General features: G+C 43.0%; 1 protein-coding gene across 4 annotated transcripts in view; it reads left to right on the forward strand.

The window, feature by feature from the left end:
• The window catches only part of LOC310669448 (connector enhancer of kinase suppressor of ras 2-like), a 314,320-nt gene that overhangs the window by 246,304 nt on the left and 53,173 nt on the right, over nt 1-14,843 (forward strand). For all 4 annotated transcript variants that reach the window (XM_083423485.1, XM_083423484.1, XM_083423487.1 and 1 more), the window contains one exon: nt 952-986. In XM_083423485.1, the coding sequence (XP_083279611.1) occupies nt 952-986 (35 nt within the window). The remainder of the gene's footprint in view (nt 1-951; nt 987-14,843) is intronic.

The following is a 14,843-nucleotide window of genomic DNA, read 5'->3' on the forward strand; positions in this document are numbered from 1 at the left end:
ACAGGCCACATGGTTGGGTGAATTCCTTGAGTCGATGGGGACACACATCCACATCTAGGGTTCTGTGAATGTTCACTACTCAGTTTTTTAGCCTTTTCCTAATTAGTCCCTTCCCTATAGCAATGAGAATGATCCTGAACATTCCGTGACACCAAAAGCATCTCAGGTAGTGTCTGGACAAGATCACAGACGGACAACCAGGTGGCAGACAAAAGCCAGTTTTAGGACCAAACTAGACAAGACGTGTGTGTGTGTAATTAATAATAATAATAGGAGGGACTATGGGAAGAAGAGGGCCAGATTCATAGTCACAGAGTTGGAAGGGACCACGAGGATCATCTAGTCAAACCCCCTGCTATGCAGGAATCTTTTGCCTAAGGTGGGACTTGAACCCGCAACACTGAGATTAAGAATCTCTTTTAGACCAAAATTGTGATACTGGGGAAGTTAATCCTTCTCCATAGTACCATTTCCCTGACAAGAAATGCTCCCCAACCCCTAGAGATATAATCTGCCATTATGAGTGTGTGTGTGTGTGTGTATCTACTATGTATCTACTAGTAGATATGTGTATCTACTAAAAATTGTAAGAGAGCCTGTGTACAGATTGCCTTAGCTTGACCTTTTGCTGAATTTATTGAAAATTACCTATACCAGATAAAAAACGAAAATGAAACGGCCCCAAAAGCATTTCCATTACATCTCTGGTTTTTCTACGTTATGCGGTCAGTATTTCATTTTTCGTGTAAAATCATTGTTCAGAGTGGGTGCAACTTTTCAGCTTCCTTCCTGTTAGAACAGCCGTGGTGGTGGTTTGGGGTTTGTTCTGCTTCCTTGTTTTCTTGGAGATAATGTAACTTTGATCATATTCGGGAACTCTTTCATTCTTCTCAGTTAACCCGAAATGCTAAACGTCACTCTCTTCTTCTTTTCTCCTCTTCCTTTCTGCAGAGAGCAGGAGAGGCAGTCGGTGGTGATTCTGAAAGGTAACTATTCTTTGCCTTCTTACTAATCAAATTGTAATTAGAGAGTTGCTGCCCTAACTGAGCTTCGAAAACGTGCTTGTGATTTTCAGTTCCTTGCAAACTTTGCACTTTGTAAAAGGTAGCCCTGCATAGTTTGTCAAATAGCATGTAGCCAATAATGAACAGCATTTAAAAAAAAAACCTCTCTGAAGTGGGCCATTAAAGATTACATGAGAAAGAGATGGACGCTGGAGAATGACCATTTTTAGTCATCTTCACTTTTTTTGGTAATTTAATTTTAAAGCAAATATATAATGGATTTTTAACATGGAGCAAATATTCATTTATTCTGATCATTGCATCACACCTGCCATTTTTTAAAATAAAAAATACGGTTTTATCAAATGGTAGCCTATGCAAAATAGTCTCATTGAAAATAATGGACATGACTTACATAGCTCCATTAGTTTCAGTGGGTTTGCCCTGAGTGTAACTTAGTTGGATGCGTCCTTTCATGTTTTCAAAGATGTTTACAACAATTTTCTCTTTCCTTGTTTTAACGTCCAGTGACGAACCATTTGCTTTCTCCCCTCCCCCCACCTCTATCTGACTATTTTTGCTTACTTTTAACAAGATCTGCAAACGGTCATGATGTAAATGCATTTAAGGTTTCAAAAGTATTTCACAAACAGACCTAGGGGCTGTTTCCCTTGAGTTGCTGTGGTGGCCTCTGGACTGTTAAGCTTTAAAGCAGAGCTTGGCATATTCATGGAGGTTAAGGCTATCAACAGCGACTAGTCATAATGGTTGTGTACTGCCTCCAGCATCATAAGCAGTCTATCCTCAATACTGGTTGCTGGAAATCACAAGCACTTAGGATCCTGGTGGGCCACTGGGAGCACAGAATGTGCCATTGGTCTGAACCAGTAAGGGTTTTCTTATGTTCTTTTGGGAGGCTGGCCACTTCCCATAAGTCTTTTTTTAATAAAATTTGGATCGGGGGTTATTTATTTTTTTACTGCTCTTGAGAGACAAGAAAGCCTGTGCTCCAGTATTATTTTGGCACTAATCCTGGGCTAGTATCCAGAATCTTTTAATTGAGGGAGAGAAGGGGCGAAATCTCATACATGACATGGAAACGGAAAAAAGCTTCATTGTTAAAGGGCGATGCCTAGTATTCATTTTGTGCATCTCTTTGAAGTACTTTACGTGTGTAATCTTAATGAACATTACAAAAGCCCTGTAAAGTAAGTCCATAGATGCCAGAAGTGGTGGGGAGAGAGCTAAAGACTAAAGAAGGAAGAGGTCTCTTATTCTCAAATCCTGCTTGCGAACGTCCAGTCTGGCACTGTGAAAATAAGATGCTGCACTGGATGGGCCATTGGCCTGATCCAGCAGGCTCTTCTTACATCCTTATGTTCTTATGTTAAGATGGACTCATGTCATCAAAGTATACATAATGGAGCTGATACTTGGCCCATGGATGTCTATTTAATAACCTGTAACTTAAAGTGAATGAAACAGGTCAAGGGGCCTTTATAGAAGTGTAGAGTTAGCTAGTTCAGGGGCATCCAGCATTTATGGGCAGCTGCCAAGGCCCACAGCTTGGTGTATACACAGAAGGTGTATGTGTCTTCACTGATTTTATTTTTTTCTTCTTCTATATATAGCCCACCTTTTCACTCCAAAGAGTTCAAAGTGGCTTACAAGTGGCTTCTCCCCCTCCCCGTTTAAGCCTCACAACAACCCTGTGAAGTAAGTTAAACTGGGAGTTGGTGATCATCCAGTGAGCTTTATGATCAAGTGCGGGGTTTGAACCCTGGTCTCCCAGGTCCTAGCCCAACCCTCTAACCACTATGCCACACTGGCTTGCCTTATGCTTCTGGGTCGTGGCACAGATTTGGTCCAGCAGGAGAAGGGAACCAAATGGACTGAAATGACGGTGGTGAAGAGGTGGGTTTACCTAGGGAGGAGAGCCATACTTAGGGAGGAAAGCCCATCTTGGCCAAGCTACACACTGACACACACCTCTGTAGCAGGAATGCTTAGTGCAGGTGCTGCCTGCAGCTGAATTTGAAGTGGCCTCTGTTCCCTCTTTTCAGCAGAGAGCAGCTGAGAGGGAGAAGGGTTTTGATGCTATGCAAAGTGTCTAATGGCATCTGCTTCTGCAAGAGGAACTGGTAAAAGAAGTTCAAAGCGGAGGGTAAAATGTCCTGGTGGAGGTCAACTCGTTTCCTTGCAGAACGTTCCCCATACATGTTGCAACTGAGTGTGCATAATTTTTGGGATGTGGTTGCATTTGGCATTTGGGTCTTTAAACTGCAAGGCGGGGCTTGCTGTTCAGCTGTGGATTAACATTATTTGCATTCTTCTTGGAGCATTGAGTTCCTTTTGTCTATGCACATTTAGAATAGAGAAATGATTTTGGAAGGCTTTTAAAATAACAACAACAACAATGTGGAACTTGTGTAGAGTGGAATTGCAAAGAAACAAGTACATGTCTCTATTTCCATGAGAATAACATTGTGCCTGCGTGGGTAAAGAGCATGCTATTGTGTGTGCATCTCGTCCCACCTGCTGCTACAATGCAGCCCTCCGCAGCTTTCCACAAGCGTGCTGCAGCCTGAAGAAGATTCCCCACACCTGCTGTGTGCAACCTCCCTACTCAGTTGCACCATGCCTTTGAATACCAGTACCTGGGAGCAATTGTAGGAAGAAGGCTACTTCCTTCAACCAGCAGGTGGGCTTTCCAAAAGGAGTTCAGCAAGATTCTGGCCTAGATGAACCTATGGTCAGATCCAGTACTGCTCTTCATAGGTTCTATGTTATTTCATTCTCAGGTGCTCTAAATTCCTGTTTTCTATCTTTTGTAAAAGTACCCTCGTAGTTCTGAATGTGCCCAAGTGGGTTAAGCCTCAACAAATTCAACAGAGGTTAAGCATTTACCCACATCTGCATTCAACAAGAGCTGTGGGGGCATGTTTCTTCCCCTGTACCCCTGCAAGTGATTTCATCTGCAGCCCACGTTCTGCCTTTACAAAATGTGTACAATGAAATTGGGGGTCGATACATTTCAGCTGTTTGCCTGCCCTTCAGAGAGCTTTGCCTTGCCTCTTCTTTTGAACGGGTGGCGTAGTCAATCATAGGCCCATTAAGACAGAAAGAAAAACATTTTGTATCGAACACTCTGGGCATTATGTTACTTCTTGCGTTCAATGTCAAAAGTTGAAAACCCCAAGTATAGGCAGAGAGGGATCGTTTTATCAGGCCACGTTTCATCGTTACAACTCTTGTCAGATATTCTTAGCAGACGTTAGTTCTGTAAGGGAATAGGCGAGCTTCTAAGCACAAATATAGCATTAAAATAAACCCCCAAGTAATCTTCCAGAAAAATAAAAGGAAAAACCTCTGAAGTTTTATGTCCAAAATAATGGATGGTGTGCAATGTGGAAGTGGCAAGAAATATAAGCAGATCCACACCATATGTTTAAAGAAAATTCAATGCACATTTAAAGCATGTGACTCCCTCCACCATACTGGGAACTCTAGTTTTCCTCTCACGGCTACAATTCCCAGCACTCTTAGCAAACTTCAGTTCTCAGGATTCTTTGGGAGAATTCATATACTTTAAATGTGCATTGAGTCTATGTTGTGTATGTGCCCTAAGAATCATTCCAAAACCCATCATTGGGTAATCCCTTTTATTACAAATGGCTTCCAGAGGCCATTGCATTACAACTCCTATAATCCCTGATGATTGACCATGCTGGATGGGGCTGATGGGAGTTGGAGTCCAGCAACATCTTTTCCCACCTCTGATTTATTAGAACTAGCAAACATGTCACAAAACAACTTTTCAAGATTGGGGAAGAACTGTAGCTTAGTGGTATTCCCTTTTCATGCAGAAGGTCTCAGTTTTGGTCCCTGGTGTCTCCAGGCAGCATTGGGATGATATTATTATTAGTAGTAGTAGTAGTAGTAGCAGCAGTAGTATACCACCCTATACCCAGGGCAGTTTACAACATAAGAGCACAATATGAAAACACAAAATACATTAAAAAACACAACCCAATAACAACCCCCGGAAGTAAAGAGAAACATGGCAATTCTTAAACTAGAAAAGATAACAACAACAACAACAATTCATATTGTTGCATGCCACCTCAGTCTTCAAGCACTTCAAGATTCCAGGGGTTCCAGGCGCTTACCCAGGGTTTCTGTTTCCTTTTGAAAATGAGGCACATATATCTTCGTGATACATGGTTTGTTTACAAGATTCACCACAAGACCCAAAAGGGTCTTCTTTCTCCCATAGCTGCAGCTTTGGATACAAACAGAAATCCACCATTGCTCTGCCTCTCTGCCTTTCAAGCCTGCAGCTTTTGCATCCAGGTCACACCACACCCTTGCCTTTTTAAACTCTGGCTTTATCTGTTGAGGGAGGGGACCCTCCAGCCATTTGCTATCTCACATGAGCCCCTCTTAATGGCCCATCAGGCTAGCTTGGCTTGATTAGCTTTTAACACTCGCCAGAGCCAGGGATTAGAAATCTGGCACCCACAAACTCACAGCAATACATATATGGACAAAAGTTCCAAAGAGCTCACATATAAACCTGGTCCCTTATTTATTCAGTAATCTGGTGGACAAATTTAAGATGGTCCACACCGAGACATGGAATCCAATGGATTTCTGAATGCACACGGGGAGTTTCAAGTAGGAAGAGCAGGAGGCCCTGCTGAAACCCTTGCCATGCTGGGGAAGAGCAGGGCACATCAGGCTTTTAACACGGTTGTCTCTCTGAGCTTCTTCTCTGCCATTGTGGAGCTGGATGATGACGACAGCACAAGTGGGGAAATGTGAAGCCAACCACAGCACAAGTGAAGCAACATGCCTACTCTGTGGTGTTCAGGTGGCAAAGAAGGGCCACTTCTCTGCCTCCATCGCATCCTCAGGTGTCAGTGCAGCTTTTCATATTGTCTGTGAATTGTTAACATCTACTCCAGGAAATGGCATTTTAGACCTTTTGGAAGCCCATTTGCAAGGCACTCCGCAGTAATCTGAGTGCCACAACCATACTTACTTGATTATGTAAAATTTCACCACAGCACACAGTGAGATGAGTAATGTAAGCTTTTTGTCAGAACCGCAGTGGAATGGAAACAGCACTGCATGAACAAATATGTGGCAGGGCAGAAATCCATGCCTCCGTGCATTCCTGTGTCCTATGAAGCATCTCCAATAAAAACACATATAAAACAATTTCATATGTAAGAACAACATCAAATCCAATATAAATATACATAATTAGAGCTGTGCACCCAATTCAGCCAAAACCTGAACTCAGCCCCAAATTGGGCTAATTCAGGCAGTTCCAAGTTTGAGGTGGCCCCAGATCACCAGAAGTCAGGTTGGAACACCTGGAGCAACCTGGAGCTGTAAGAAGGCACGGTGGTTGGGCAGCAGGGGAGGGGGAGAAGCAGAGGCAAATGTGCATGCTAATTAGAAAGCAAGTCCCTTTAACTCACTGGGAGTTCATTTCATGTATGCATGCACAGTGGTGTCACTCAGGGTAGCATGGATAGGGTGGTGTGGCTTGCCTGGCTTTGCAGCTCCACACATCACTGTCAAGGAAGGCGAGGGGAAGGGTGGCTGGGAACTCTGTGGTGTGTCAGTACAGTGATGGAGCCAAGCTGCACTCCTGCCACTGCACCTGCACCATGCAGAGCTTCCTGTGACCTCTCGCTCCTTCCTCTCAGTAACCAGAAGTGATGTTGGGAAGCCTGGGTCTCTGCCTCTCAGAGAGATAGAGAAAAAGATACATGTAGATGTACCGTATTGGCCTGAATATAAGCCACATCCGCAAATAAGCCACACCTTTAGAATTGGGGGGGGGGGCGGACGACAATACCTGCACATAAGCTGCTCCCTTAAAATTCCGCAGGCGCTCACACCCGTAAATGGAGTCCACGCAGCTCCATGGAAAGAGATGAGGCAAAGGGCGGGGGCAGAGCAGTGATTCTGCTTCCAAAAGCTGGGAGCCTCCCTCTTGAATTCCTGGCCATGCTTTCAGGCTCCTGCTCCGCCCATAAGGAAGACGGAGGGAGGAAGGGATCCGGGTTTGTGAGGTTGTGGAAACTCACGTCCAAAAAGAACCTGCAGGGGCATGGAAGGAGGATTGAGAGGAGATCCCATCTTCCCTCCGCCGCCCCCGCCCCGTAATTAAAACTGAAATGGTTGGTGTGTAAAAGCCAATTTTTATAAGGTTGCAAATTTAAGCCGCACTTTAACTTTTCACGGTCGGAATTTGGGGGGAAAGTGTGGCTTATATTCAGGCCAATACGGTAATATCAGAGCAGTTTACAACAATTGCACATAAAACCATGTAATGAAAACCAAATAAAAAAAAGTTAAAATCAGAAATCAGCTGTTATAGAAAGATGCCTGCATAGGCCTGGCAGAATAGAAAAGTTATCAGCAGGCATTTAAAAGTTGGCACAGAAAGTGCCCATCTCTACTGGCAGAGTATTCCATAATATTGGGCCTTTGGCACTGCAGGCTCAGTTTTTTTGTTGTCACCAACTTGGGGAATTTCCAGCTACATTCTTACAGATGATATCAGTGATCAAGCTGGGATATAAGGGTTCAGGTAGTCCCTGAGGGTCCCTGGATCTAAATTGTTCAGGGATTTTAAAATTAATACAGGGGCCTTGAACGTGGTTGTAGATGGGCAGCCAATGCAGAATAGTGCCATTGTTGTTGGCTAGATGCCCCCATCAGCAATCTGGCTTCTGCATTCTGCTGCAGCAGGAGCTTCTGAAGTGGGCCCAAGGGCAGCCCCACATACAGCACATTGCAGTAATCCAGCCTCGGGGCATGTGGCGTTGAGAAATCAGGTAAGCAACACAACTGTTCACCTATAGCTACTCCTTCCCCTTCCCTCTGTCAACCACACATTTAACCATTAGGGCTCTTCCTCTGAATCAATATAGTGTTGTATCTGGATCAGGGCCACCCCAAAGTGCAAGATCAGCCCCCGGATCAGGGGGTCCATGCACAGTTTTGATAAGAATACCCACTTCTGACTACTAGTCACTGGGAATCGCATGTTGGTGCTTATGTCCAGCCTACAGGTTTCCGACAAGCATCTAAGTTGGCCACTGCAAGAACAGGATGCTGGACTAGATGGGCCATTGGCCTGATCCAGGAGGGTTCTTCTTATGCAGAGGCTGTTTCCAGGATAGTCCTTGTGAGCGTCATACCATGTGCCCCCACTCTTGCACTGCCTGCTCTTGAGTGTTGTCAGAAGACTTCAGTACATTTGTTCCTAACTTTCTCTTCATCTCATTTTATTTATTTAATAGGAAATGTAAATTACCTTGTTGAAGAGGCAGAGAGACAAAACAATCTCTGTCTTGGATTATGCACACGTCTTGAGGGGCCCCGCTGTGTTGTTTAAATGAAACAACTTTTTTATTATTAAAAAAATCCTTTTCACTCTAATTAACATTGGGTGAACTGAAGAAATACTGGCGCTGTGATTACGTAAATGCTTGTCCTTATTGTCAGCTTAATACATTTATTTACAGGACCCGTGTGTGCGTTTGGTGGATTGCCACTGTGTGGCTGTTCAAATGAACAAGAAGCACTTGCTGTTCGTTTTTAGCATGGCAATCAGAGCTTTATTAAGATTTCGTTATAAGCATGCAATGGGAAGCTCGTTCAGCCAGCACACAACTTGCCTATGTCTCCCAAGTGTTGTTGTTAAGATCATTCCTCATTGGACCAGATATTGAAACCTGCCCTTGATTACTGTAGCTTTTCTGTGCATTTGTTTACTTATTATTTGTACTTATATCCCATCAAATGGTCCCAAGGGATGGAGATTACACACACACACACACACACACACACACACGTCACAATTAAAACAGGTTCAAATGATCATTAAAATCATACAGTAAAACCATGAAGCAAAGCAAGAACAAAATTAAGAAAAAGGCACAGGTGTGGGTAAAGAGATGCTTCTTGGGTGATAGTTGAAAAGCACACATTGATGTTGTGAGATGCACCGTCAGAAGGGAGGTCATTCCACAAATGGACCCATCAAGGTGAGGAAAGAGGATTGCAGTCCTAGTGCTCAGATGCAGAACCCAATGTCCTACCCACAAACCCTGGCTGGCTCTATTATTAAGCAGAATGAATGGACATCTGAGGCAGCTGGTTTGGGGTCACATATTTGTTTGCAATTTAACGTATTTATTTATTTTTGTATCCTTGCTTCCACACAGAGGCATTTGTGGAGCTTTCTGCCTCAGGTGCTAAATAACTTGGCCAGCCACGTACACTGTGCGTCTGGTGGGGTGGAGGGGGGCAGGTGTTGTTGCTATATGCTGTTCTGCCTCATGCAGAAAAATGTATTGAGTTGGCCCTGACCACAAGAACTGGCTGGCTGGATTGATGTTCCCCTTCCCACTAGCCAAAGGGAATGGTGCTGATCCTCGTGGGAGGAACATGTAGATGTCATGACCGAGATATAGGTCATTGTCATGGGGAGGCCATTCCCAGTGGTATCACTGCAGAAAACAATGTCTGCTCCAGTTTATAGGATTACAATAAAACCATCTAACCACGGAGCAATCCAATGAATGCAGAGATGGGAGAGGCATTCAGCTCACATTTTAAGGCAAACCTACCTAATTCACACTTTTCTGAAATAATACGCAGACCTAAATAGAACCATCTCCTGAAATTTGCCCTTCTCTGAATCCTGCCATGCAGTTCTCCAGCCAAGTAATGTGTACTGCATTATATTAGGAAAAATTGGCTTGCAAAAGTATATTATGGAAAATGTGCATTTTAGGAGAAATTTGCACTAAAATGCTGATGAGCTTTCAAAAGGAAATCAGTCACAAGCTGATGTGGAAATGAGGAGAACTGAAATAAGAGAAACCAAAACAAATGTAAGAGTTCCCCATCCCTGCTCAGATGTAAATGTCATTGAGTTCAGGGAGACTTACTCCCAAGTAACAGTGAACAGGACTGCAGCTTCAGTAGCAGTATTTTTAATTGTCATCATATGACAAGCTTTCTATCCTGCTTTAAAATAAAAAACCCTTCAGAGAAAAAAACCCAACAAAATGCATTCATCCTCTCTGTTTGACCAGAAATGTACTGAGTCATTGCTATTTCTGCTCAGCAGCCCTCCAGTCCAAAAGCAGCAGGAAGTAGAAAGGAGGCAAAAGAAGTTTCTCAGTCACAGCTGGGTCCCCTCCACCAGCCCCTCAGGCTGCTGACCCTTAAAGAATGCTGGCTGTAGCCAAATTAGCAGCAAGCTAGCACTTTTGCTTCCCACTGCTGTTAACACCAAAAAGGCAGGCAAAGGAAAGAGAAATCTCAGGCAGCCTGGGAATGCACATGACTGCAGTTGTGTCCCTTTAATCAAACCACAGGCCAGAAGCCACCTGCTTTGCAGATTTGATCCATGATTTCAAAGCAGCTTCTGTTGCTCAAGTGGAATATGTGGATGTCGGGGAACCTAAGAATGTCCAGGCTCCACCACATGATCCAAAGTTCAGGTCAGATGCTGTGAGCCCATCCCAGGATGCTCTGAAAAGCAGCCTCCCCGCTAACCACCATGGCAATGTCTTGGTCTTCTGCAACCATTCCTTGACCTAGCACAGAGATGGGGAACCTTTCGCCTTCCTGGAAGATGCAGTACCACTAAACCTAGGCACCTGCAGTGATGGTGCTGTAACACAACAAAGATCAGGCTCTCCATTCCTCTGGCTGCCATGGTGTAGGCTGGGGGTCCTTTTCAGCCGAAGGGCCACATTCCCTTCTAGGCTACCTTCTGAGGGCCAAATGCCAGCAGAAAGTGAGGCCAGAAGCAAAAAGGGGCAAGGCACAAATGTTGATTTTAACTTTGTACAGTAGGCCTGTTTCTACATACACTCAGAATAACATCCAGATAAGCAGAAAGCATGATCAGAGTTCAAGTGACATGCTCTTGCCCGGCAAGAACACTCAAGTAGGGTGCAAAGCAGGCCCAGAGAGAGGTGTGCTTTCGGAAAGTCCCAAAGGCCAGATAGAGGGGACTGGAGGGGCCCACATCCCTCATGTAGGTAGTAAGATTGCTCGGCTCCAGCACTAGAGTCTAGAATTGGAAACTCTGGTTCTTTACACCCACAAGAGACGTAAGCATTCCCAGAGGACCAGTATCCAATTTCTAATGCATTGTGATCCTGCTTCAAAAACAAATCCAGGTAATTTCAGAAAGGCAAGATCTTGGAAGGCGAGGAACATATATGTCAATTGTTAAGTATAATTGTTTAATGTACATTGAAATGGGAAATAACTCCAAAGTGTCTATACGTATACTGTGAAGCACAGCATGGGAATTTCCATCGAAGCTAAAGAAGAGCTGAAGAGAGAGCCTAACATTAATCATTAAGGGGGGCTGTATCTCTGTGCCTCACTCACAAGGGGATGAGCTCAGAATCACACAAAAAGGATTGTATTACAAGTCTATGCATATGCTAATCTGTGGGTTTCCATCTTGGGTGGAATGGATCTTCGTTCTCAAGCTGCTGAAGGGAATGGAAATACTAATCTCTCTCCAGGAAGCTGGAATGGATAAGAGTCAGAGCTTTGATTTTTAGCTCCGGATGCAATATGTTTTGTAAAGTGCCTTATACCTGGACAAGTATACAAATTATGCATCTATCTGAATGTAACTTTATTTGTTTCAAGTTGTTTTGAAGTTAAGTTCTGCAGTAAAACATGTGAAGCATATGACTGAACTGGGGAAAAAATATTTCAAAGAAGAGTCCATTTTTATTCATCCAATTTGCTTCCATATGCACAATATTAATATCTTCAATATTCACATATTTATTTGCTAGAGGCTCTCAGGACCATCTGACCTGTTCTGCCTAGATGGGGGTTAAAGTGCATGAATGCCACATGCAAATCATCATGCATGTGACAATTCGAGTGATGGTTTTATGAATCCAATAAAAGATCACTGCTGTTTTCTACATATGCATTACAAAATGAACAAAATGTTTCCACCGTATTTTTTTTTGCAGAAGCATGTGTTTTGTTGTGTCTACCTGTATGATCTCTTTGTTTTATTCGAGGCTTACACTTCCTGCATGGATGTGCTCTCCGAGTAGGGAAAAACACTGTGTTCGAAACTGTTCATGGATACATTCTCATTTTCCAAATGATTAGGCCTTTCAGCAGTCTGTTAGCCAAGCATACCCATTTCTTTACTTGGAAGTTTGCAGAGAGAGAGAGATAAAAAAATCCTGCTCCCCACAAAAAAAAGAAAAAGAAAAAGAAAAGATTCATGTTATTCCAGTTTCGTGACATGCAGTAAACCTTTGCCTCAGCAGGCTTTTGTCCAGTCAGAAGGGCAGCTGTGTGCTGATTGTAAAAAATGAGGCTGAGCATTGAAACTGACAGATTCCAGATGGGTCAGATCAGCGGTTCCAGAAACAAGGGAGAGAAAACACCCTGGCAGGATTGTACGAAAACTTTTAGCAACCTTATGGGCAGTTTGAAATAGGATCATTCATGCCAAAGCTTGTGCATGTAATATTGGATTTCTTAAAAAAAACTCCAGAAGATTGTTCACTTCTCCACATTTCAACAACTTTGCAAATTCTTTTTTCTTTTAAGTCCTCGTGAAAATTTATCAGCATTTTAGTGCAAATTTCTTCTAATGTACATGCTTGAATGCTGTTCTGCAACTTCAGTAATAAAGTGAACAATGCTGCTCTGCCTATTATTTACATATTTGCAAAGCAATTTTACCTAATATCCCTATTTTTCCACAGCGGTTTTCACTAGTGTATTTTTGTATGTCACTAACATTTGCATTTTAATGCACACTTTACCCAGGCAATGTGCATTTTTGTATATATTGAATGGCTGGAGAACTGCATTCCAAAATTCAAAAATGTATGAATTTCAAGGGATGCTTGTATTTTGGTTTGGACTTTGTATTAGAAAGTGTGAATTATGTAGATTTGCCTTTCGACTGAACTGAATCTAATCCCCACCCCTACATAGTGGCATGTGGCATTTCTTCCACCTAATACTCTCCGTTCATTAGTGGCGCACCTTGGTAATATGGTGCCCTGCAAGAGGCCAAAATATGCTGACCCCTGCCCGCTAGCCCATGTGGCACCTTCCCAAAGCTGGGTAAGGGAGACACCACCAGGCTTTGGGAAGCAGGCACCAGGCTTTGGCATAGTCTTAGAACCACTTGTCTCCTTCCCAAAGCTAGGCAAGTACTAACTAGGTTTTGGGAAGAAGGCTGGAGGACTCTGTCAGAGCCTCACTAGGCTTTGGGAAGGAGGCAGAAAGGAACCCCCTTGGCCTCTGCACCCTGTGTGGGGGAACCACTTGTGTTGCCTAAATCTGTCTCTGTCTCGGAGGGCATTCTGTCCAGAGTTCCATTCCAATGTTTGCAGTACAGATAAAGCCTTTAGGAACAAGCTTGCCATTTTTGCATTACACTGAATTAGCCTCGAGAATACAAATGATCTGAAATGTTTAAGAGGGATCAACTTAGAGACTTTCATTTTGGGAAGCATGAAAAGCCATCTATTTCAACACCATTGGTGTTGCAACTTCAGTAATAGCTTTCCCTTGGACAAGTGTCAATTTGCAGATATTTATTATAACTGAACTCTTAATTACTTGAGGGGCAGAAAGGCGCAAGATGCTCATATTAGGAAGGATTCTGCTATAAATAGCCAGAGACTCAGACAGAGAGAATTTGCTAGAATGAAAAGGAGAAAGCCGAGTCATGTTGGAGGATTTAGCTGTATGTTTGTTTCACTTATTTCCCTATAAATCTTCTTGTTTAGAAAGGCCTGCAAATGTGGCTGCATGGGGCCTCCCACTAGGATGGATGAGAAAATAGAAATGTTTACATTTAAAGGCGAACTTACCTAATTCACACATTACAAAACAATATGTGGACCAAAACACAGCCGTCTCTGAATCTTGTAATGTAGATCTCCAGCCAACAGGTATACCGAAAAGCATGCATATATTAGGGAAGATTGCTTTGCAAAAATGTGTTCATTGGGGGAAATGCATACAAATATGTGCTTATTAGGAAAAATGGACACTAATATGCTGAAGAAAAATATGAACTAATCTGGAAATGTGGCGAACTGAATTTAAGAATGGAAAAACACAAAACTGAAGGAAACCAAAATTGTCAGAATTGCCTTTCCCTGTCTCCCATGCAGGTTTACCTGGTCAAATCTGCTTAGGTTCACAGTAGAACTGTGTTGGGATGCTTGCAAAATTCTCCACATCCAAAACTCCCTGTGGATTTTGGAGTTCCAAACTGGCTAGTCTCCTTTCCAAAATAGAACCAATGCTTTAGGAATCCTCCAGTAATCTGGCTTGTTTTTGTTTTTAATTTCTGGCTCCTATATAGAACAATTTCCCACACTCTATGTGTTCCTCATGTGTGCATCACGGTAAAACCCTGCAAAAAAGGCAATCTGTGCCATCATATATATGTATAGTTCTGTCAAAATTAGTTTGGTAGGAGTACATACTGCACATGAAATAAAACACCACACCAAAAAAGAATTGTGAAGCAATTATATATAGGATTGCATTTGGATTGCTTTCTTGTAGGGTTTTACTAACATATACATGCAAAAGAACTGAAAGCCACAACAAACTGACCACACTCTGATTGTGGAATTAACTTCAGGAATACTAGTGAAACTGGAATTCAGGAGTGGGACAGAGGCTTAAGAGGAAGCAAACTCATGGTGCAATACAAGAGGGAGTTGAAGAAATTTACTCAATGGAAAGCTGCCTTATGCTGAGTCAGACCTT

Source organism: Podarcis tiliguerta, assembly GCF_965153285.1.
Source record: "Podarcis tiliguerta genome assembly, chromosome: Z".
Classification (NCBI taxonomy): Eukaryota; Metazoa; Chordata; class Lepidosauria; order Squamata; family Lacertidae; genus Podarcis; species Podarcis tiliguerta.